The sequence below is a fragment of the Salvelinus namaycush genome, chromosome 33 (assembly GCF_016432855.1).
Source record: "Salvelinus namaycush isolate Seneca chromosome 33, SaNama_1.0, whole genome shotgun sequence".
Lineage (NCBI taxonomy): Eukaryota > Metazoa > Chordata > Actinopteri > Salmoniformes > Salmonidae > Salvelinus > Salvelinus namaycush.
In genome coordinates this window covers 23457580-23465033 of record NC_052339.1, presented here as the reverse complement: position 1 = coordinate 23465033, position 7454 = coordinate 23457580, and the positions used below count along the sequence as shown (strand labels likewise).

At 54.9% G+C, this 7454-nt stretch overlaps 1 protein-coding gene across 4 annotated transcripts in view; it reads right to left on the bottom strand.

Annotated features, from left to right (window-relative positions):
* Positions 1–217: 217 nt before the first annotated feature.
* LOC120028156 (ras-responsive element-binding protein 1-like) overlaps positions 218–7454 on the bottom strand; it is a 66477-nt gene continuing 59240 nt past the window's right edge. For 3 of the 4 annotated variants that reach the window (XM_038973358.1, XM_038973360.1, XM_038973361.1), the window contains 5 exons: positions 6266–6455; positions 3372–6096; positions 2903–3094; positions 2015–2788; positions 218–1216 (listed from right to left, as the gene is read on the bottom strand). In XM_038973358.1, coding sequence (XP_038829286.1) covers positions 522–1216; positions 2015–2788; positions 2903–3094; positions 3372–6096; positions 6266–6455 — 4576 coding nt within the window. In that variant the 3' untranslated portion in view covers positions 218–521. The remainder of the gene's footprint in view (positions 1217–2014; positions 2789–2902; positions 3095–3371; positions 6097–6265; positions 6456–7454) is intronic. The other variant, XM_038973359.1, reaches the window with a different exon arrangement.

Genomic DNA, 7454 nt, shown 5'->3' with positions numbered 1-7454 from the left:
GAATGACAGTCTTTTTTCAGGACACCTTTGTGACAGCCTGACAGGTATCTGCTATAGCTGTGTTTCCAGTTACATACGTGACTTTATCCCCACCGCTGGTGAACTTACTCAAGTCTTTTCTCAGTCTCAGCATTGTATTTAAGGTACGACTGTGGTTTAAATATACAATAACAGTTATTTTTGTCTGTCACACACTTGATCATTTAATATAAATCGGTCATGGTAAATTTGATTTCATTTATTGCTTATTCAAAGTTCATCTCATAGAATCCAAAAACAATTATGTAATCATCATAAAACGCTATAAAAAATTAGATCCTCGGTAGATAAATGTAGATAAAGATATAGCAAAAAAACTAACAAAATAGAAGTAGTAAGGCACTTAGAAACAAGGTGTTTCTTCTTGATTTCATCATCTTGCATTCTTTAGGAGTACTTCTATCTTATGGCACTGCGGCACATACAGCGGTCCACTGCATAAAGAGAACCAGAGACTGGGGGTAGGAAGGAGGGTGCCTCCCTCACTCAACGTCCACCAAGGGAGCCTCGCCAGCGGGAAGGATGTGCTCCAGGGAAGGCTTGGTGTGGATCTCCAGTAGGCCTTGGATGAAGCCTTCCGAGGGGCCATCGGGGTCTTTCTCTGGGGTAGTGGGCTGTGGGGCTGGGGACTCTGTGGAAGATTCTTTGGGGGTTTCTGTTGGCGTTTGAGTGGCTGCATTGCCATCTGTTTCTCTAGCCATTTCAGAGGCTGATACCTCAGCGTCTAGTTCTACATCTGTTTCAGAGGGTCCGTCTGAGGTTTGTTCTACAGATGGGTCAGGAACTGATTCAGAGACTGCTTCCGAGACTGGCTCAACGAGCGGCTCAGCTATGGCCTCTGTAGCTGACTCTGACTGGGCTGGTTCAGTGGTGGACAGGGACTGGGCCAGGGATGTGGGGCCTGGCAGAGGGGCCTCTTTCTCAGTTCCCTCGCCTCCCTCCTCCCTGGCCCCTCCGGTGCCTTCGCTCTCGTTTTCTGAAGGGGGGCAGGTGCTGGTGGGGGTGCACTCTCCCTCCTCACTAGCTGAGTCTCCGGCCGGGGCCTCTGCCCCGTTGGCATCAGCTCCATCTGCCCCCTCGCTGCCCCGTGGCTTCAGGTGGATCCGCTGGTGCCTCACCAGGCTGTGCTTCAGGGTGAAGGTGCGCTCGCACGTCTGGCACTTGTAGGGCCTCTCACCTGAAGAAAAATATAAACATGTACATAATTATTTACAGCAGAACAGGGTCAGGTAAAACATATCTTTAAAGAAGGTAAAGCAACAATAAATGCATCAAGAAATAGCTGAGAGTATCAACCAGGGCCACAACTTGGGACGGGAGGACATGTCATCATCTCCCTCCGTTTTATCATTGGAATGTGATACAAAACGATGCAACGGTGTACTTTATGACTACGCAGATGCCTCTGAGCGGTCCAGTAGGCTTTTTGGAGTGTTTATCTGACTGGATAAAAAAATATATATATATATATATATATATATATATATATATAAAATATATACATATATATATATATGCCCCCCACTTTTTTTTTTTACCCCCTTTTTCTCCGCAATTATGATCTTGTCTCATCGCTGCAACCCCAACGGGCTCGAGAGGCTAAGGTCGAGTCAGGAGAAACATGACCTGCCAAACCGCGCTTCTTAACACCTGCCCGCTTAACCCGGAAGCCAGACGCACCAATGTGTCGGAGGAAACGCCTTTCAACTGACGACCGAGGTCAGCCTGCAGGCGCCCGGTCCGCCACAAGGAGTCACTAGAGGGCGATGAGCCAAGTAAAATCCCCCCGGCCAAACCATCCCCAACCGGGACGAAGCTGGGCTAATTATGCACCGCCCTATGGGACTCTCGATCACAGCCGGTTGTGATACAGCCTGGGATCGAACCCAGGTCTGTAGTGATGCCTCTAGCACTGCAATGCGTTAGACCCCCCCGACTTTTAAAACCAAAGTTGCCACCTGGCATCAACTAGTACCTGTGTGCGAACGCATGTGTCTTGTCAGATCCTGCAGTGACCAGAAGCGTTTGCTGCACACGTTACAGATCTTCTTCCTCTTGTCCGCCTTGCTCCCCGACCCTCTGCCTGCCTCTCCTTCATTCTTTGGTTCTGCTGCCCCCTCCTCGTCACTTCTCTCCTCCTTCTTCTCCTCCTCCTCTGAACCACTGTCCATCACGCTGCCCACTCCCTCGCTTTCCGGAGCCTCCTTCTCTCCCTCCTCCTGATCCTCCTCCTCGGCGGTGGTTGTAGTAGTGTTGGGGAGATCCTCTGGGGCAGGCCCAGTCTCCTCTGTTCCACAAGACTCTTCGGGGGGTGCAGTCTCACACAAGTGTGCCTTCTCGTGGCGAGCCAGGGTGGCGGCATAACGGAAGTTTTTCTTGCAGCTCTTGCAGGTGTACTTGGAGGGCTCTTGGTCCTGCTGCTGGGTGGCCGTCACTCTATCTGGCTCGGCCACCGCCACCACCTTATCTCCAACCAGGGAGGTCTGGGGCTGCTGGCCTTCTGACGAGAACTTGAAGTCGATGAGCTTGCTGGCAAAGTTGAGGTCCAAGCTCTTGTTGCTCTGCGAATCGTCGTTGTCGTCATTTTCAATGTGGTTGTTGGGTTGCGGTTCCATCTCCCCTAGCAGCAGCTCAGCAGTGTCTGGTGTTTGGTCTGCGCTGGGCGACTCGGATGCAGAGCTTTTCTGATCGGGGTCCATGCTGCTCAGGTCCAGAGCCTCTCCTGCAGTCTGCTCATTCTCAGAGCTCTCTGGAACACACACACAAAATTAACCGCCAAATTACAGATAGGTACAGAATGGTAACCTATAGATCAGATCGTACATTACAGTACAATACAGTACATTACAGTACAGTTTCTTACCTGCGCTGTCGTGTGAACCCTCGTCGCCATCCTTGTTCTTGGACATTTGGCCGTTGCGGCGCAGCGAGTGGTTGGTCACGCCATGCTTGCGCAGCAGGTGACGCTCACAGTTGGACTTGGTGGAGAAGAAGGCGTCACATTTGGGACAGGGGAAGGGCTTCTGACCTGTAGCCGACAGCACATTAGAGAAGACTGAACGTCACATTAGAAGTATTAGGGACATGTTGTGGACCCACAGGAAGTTGTAAATATGCTAAATGCAAGCAGTTAGACCCTTTAGAAAACCTGTCAAATTAAGAACCATCTTGTAAATTGTTGTATAAAATATACGTTTTTCTACATTACTGAACAGTATCTTTCAGGTATCATTGCATTGTTTCAACCAGGCTATTTACGCAGTATTTCAACATTACTGTGTGTTGGGTATTTAGGGAGTTATCCCATCTGTGTCTGTTTCCATATAGCTTACCAGTGTGTGTGAGCATGTGCCTCTGCAGGGAGCTGGCCCAGGGGAAGACCCGGGGGCAGAAGGGACAGATCATCTTCTGCACCGAGTTGGAGTAGGCATTCTTCTTCCCTCCTTTGGACTGGGGCGGCACAGGCTGAGGAGGCGACTCTTTCTCCTCTTTCTCCTCTCCCTGGCTCTGTCTCCCCTCGTCCCTCCTTCCAAGATCCACCGCACCCGTCCGCAGGTAGGTGCTGAACTTGTTAGCGTCGGTGGTGGCTAGCATCTTCTCCACGCTGGCAAACTCCCCACTGGACTCCAGGTCCATGCCGCTGTCTGTGTTTTCCTCGGGCGTGGGCACACGGGCAGGTGCTATAGTCTTGGCCTGGCTCGCTGGCTTCTTCCTAGTGCGCTTTCTGGACAAGCCCTCTAGGGGGAGCTCTTCCATCGAGGCTTCAGAGCTGTTGTAGCCCCCAACTAAACGCTCAGGTTCTGTCTGGAGGCCGTTGAGGCCGGCGCCAGCCTTGTTATCCGGCGTGGGCTCCCTCTTGAGCAAATCTGGAGCCGTTGAGACGGAGGAGATGATCTGGGCGATGGAAGCCAGAGGGGGAAGCTCTTTCAGGGAGGAGGAAGAAGAGGTCGGTTTGGGCAGCAGGGGCTTGAGACGGAGCGCCCGGCCTGTGGCAGTAGGGGTACTAATGAGAAGCGGGGAGATGGTCACTGGGGGGAGCTGGTAAGAGCCAGACTGGGGGGTCTTCAGATTCTCCTCATAGCTCTTGTCCAGCTGAAGGGCTGAGGGGAGGTGGTCCAGTACACTGGGGAAGGGCAGCTCCTTTTTGATCTCTTGGCGCTCCACGCCCATCGGGTCAACAGCGGTGGCGTCTCTCTTCAGCCTCTTGTTGGGGTTCTTGGGGATGGACAGGTCAATAGGTTCCATGGAGCTGTCGTAGGCTACCAGGCTGACCGTCTCCAGTTTGATCCCAGGAGAACCGGCTAGGCTCCCTGAACTGCTGCTGGTCCCACCCCCCCTGCGGCTCTTGTTGGAGAAGTCCAATGGCTGATCCAAGTCACCGGAGGAGGAGTAGATGCTGAAATCCTCCACCTTGACCGGCTGCACGGTGGCACTGGGGGTGGGCGTAAGGCCGTTGAGAGCCAGAGGGCTGCTGGAGCTGGCCCTGGAGGTGGTGGCTGTGATGGCGGGGAGAAGGGTGGCAATGTGCTCCTCGATCTCCCGCTCCTGCACCTCGGGGTGCTGCTTGAGCATGTGGTGGATGCAGTTCCTCTTGGCCAGGAAAGCCGCCCCGCACCGCCGGCACTCAAAGGGCTTGCGCTGGCAGCCGTTGTGGGTGCGTAGGTGGATCTGGAGAGCCCGGTAGCTCTTTAGATCCTCACCACAGAAACGGCAGGCGGTGTCGCCGGCGGAGGCCAGCTCCAAGGGATCCTGGGTGGTGGTCGACGAGACGTACTTGATGTTCTTCTCGATCTCTTTCCTTGTGTTCTTCATGTGCTTCTTGCGCAGGTGGCGCTCGCAGTTGGCCTTGACGGTGAAAGGGTAGTGGCAGACGCGGCAAACGTAGGGGCGCTCGCCGCTGTGCGTGCGCAGGTGGCGGATAAGGGTGGCCTTGTCGGGCGCCACGTAGTCGCAGATGTTGCACTGGTGCGGCAGGATGCCCAGGTGGAAGCGCATGTGCGCCTGCAGCACCCCGGAATAAACAAACACCTGATCGCAAAAGCGGCAGGGGTAGGAGGCCTTGACGCCGCCGCGGTTGGAACCCCCTGCCCCCTTCTTCCCTCCGGCCGCCTGGCCCTCCTCTTGTTTGATTTGCAGCTCTGTCGAGTCGTTGGGCATATGGGCGTTGCCCATGAAGTCCGCCTCCATCTGCATCTTCTCCAGGGAGGCTTGGCTGCCCGAGGAAGAGGAGGACGATGACGAAGACTCTTGGGGCATATTGAGCAGCTGGCTGGCCGGCGGGGGCAGGCTGGGGCTGATGCAGCCCAGGGAGGCCTGCTGGGTGCTCTGGAGCGGCGGCAGCGTGGAGGCAGCCAGGCTGGAGCGTGGTGCCACCATGGGCTTTGGCTTCAGTGGGGGCATGTGCTTGCAGCCAGCCGCCTGGCCCTGGCCGGACACTCCCCAGTGGGGAGCCTTGGCCAGGGACGGCAGGAGGCCCATCTGACCGGGGGCGGTCGAGGCCACCTTCAGGATCTGCTGGATGTCAGCCAGCTCCATCAGGCCAGCCTCGCCACACACAGGCTTGACCGCAGTACCACCACCTGGGCGGAAGAGGAAACCTGTGGGGAAGGGCTGCAGGGAGAGCAGGCTGAGGGCCTCCCTCTGGGACAGGCCCTGCAGGGACGAGGCCGCCACCAAGCCCAGGCCGCCGAGGGATCCCGCAGCCGCGGAATCCACCTCCTGGGGCAGGGTGGAGGCCAGAGGCTCAACCTGGATGACCCGGATGCTGTCCAGCTGGGCTTGCCGGACCTCATCCTCCGAAGGCTGAAGCTTGACCTGGGAGATGTGCTGCAGACCCAGGGTCTCCAGGAAGCTGGCCTGCTGAGGGGCCGGGGTTACCGGCTTCTCCTGGGCCGCGGGGGGCTCCTGGGCGCCCCCTGTGGGTGACGGCTGCTGCTGATGAATGGTGGTCTTGTGCAGGACCAGGGCCGAGAGCAAGGGGAATCCTTTGTCGCAGGCTTCACACACGAAGCGGTGGAACTTGCTGGTGCACCGGCGGAGGTTGGTCTCACACCAGACCTGTTGGAGAGACAGACAGGGGGTTAGAGTGTGGAAGAGCAGACTGAGATCTCCTGTGATAGATGACCAACATACCACCAGTATCAGTTTCATAACCATAATAATGTATCAGTATCAGTAGCATTGTGAGCATTAGCAACATTATTCTGTCCATCATTTCTCCTCTGACCTGGGCGATGTGGGGAAACTTGTGGCAGGAGAAGTCAATGAAGGCCAGGTCGTTGAAGCCAGAGGGGATGGAGGGGTTGTTCTGGATGAAGGGTCGTCCGCCGGGGTCCGTGGGCAGCTGCTTGTGGATGCCAGCGTTGTGCCGCAGCAGGCCGCGGTGGGTCCGGAAGGAGAGGCAGCACAGGTCACACCTAGAGACAAGACATAGAAAGATGATGTATTTAAGCAATAAGGCCCGAGGGGGTGTGCTATATGGCCAACATAGCACGGCTAAGGGCTGTTCTTACACATGATGCAATGCGGAGTGCCTGGATACAGGCCTTAGCCATGGTATATTGGCCATATACCACAACCCCCGAAGTGCCTTATTGCTATTATAAACTGGTTACCAACGTAATTAGAGCAGTAAAAATAAATGTTGTGTCATACCAGTGGTATAAGGGCTGATATACCACGGCTAATGTGTTGTTGTTGTTGTTTTTACTGTACTTTTACTCTTGTAGTGTTGCGTTGTAGTCTGGTGCAAGAAACACACTTTATAAATCAAATTGTTTGTGTGGATAACTCCCAGCGTGGCCTGTGGCAGTGCTGGCTCGGGCCTCGTTAGACGCTGAGAGGGACAGCTGCTCAGTGTCTCCCACGGCCAGCCCTCTTATCGGCCACCGTGTGGCGAGGTGTCCAAGGGGATTACACACAGCTTTATCAGAACGTGTATACAGAGACACACACACATAAGGAAGGACCAAATGTGTCTGAGCGCCTCATGGCCCACCTTCATCCCTGCCTAGACTCACCCCCCTCATCCCACTCACCCAGCTCCCCCCTCCCCATCACACTCACCCAGCTCCCCTCCCCCATCCCACTCATCCAGCCCCCCTCATCCCACTTACCCAGCCCCCCTCATCCCACTCACCCACCCCCCTCATCCCACTCACCCAGCCCCCCTCATCCCACATCCCACCCCCTCATCCCACTCACCCAGCCCCCCTCATCCCACCTCATCCCATTATACTTTTACTTTAGATACTTAAGTATATTTTTAAACCAAATACTTTTTAGACTTTTACTGAAGAATGAGACTTTTACCCCTCATCCCTTCCGATGTTTCACACCTCTGTGTGCCTGCTACTGTGGGTGTGTGGTGGGTAACCTGTGTACACATTCATTGTGGGTGCCTGTGTGTGAGAAAA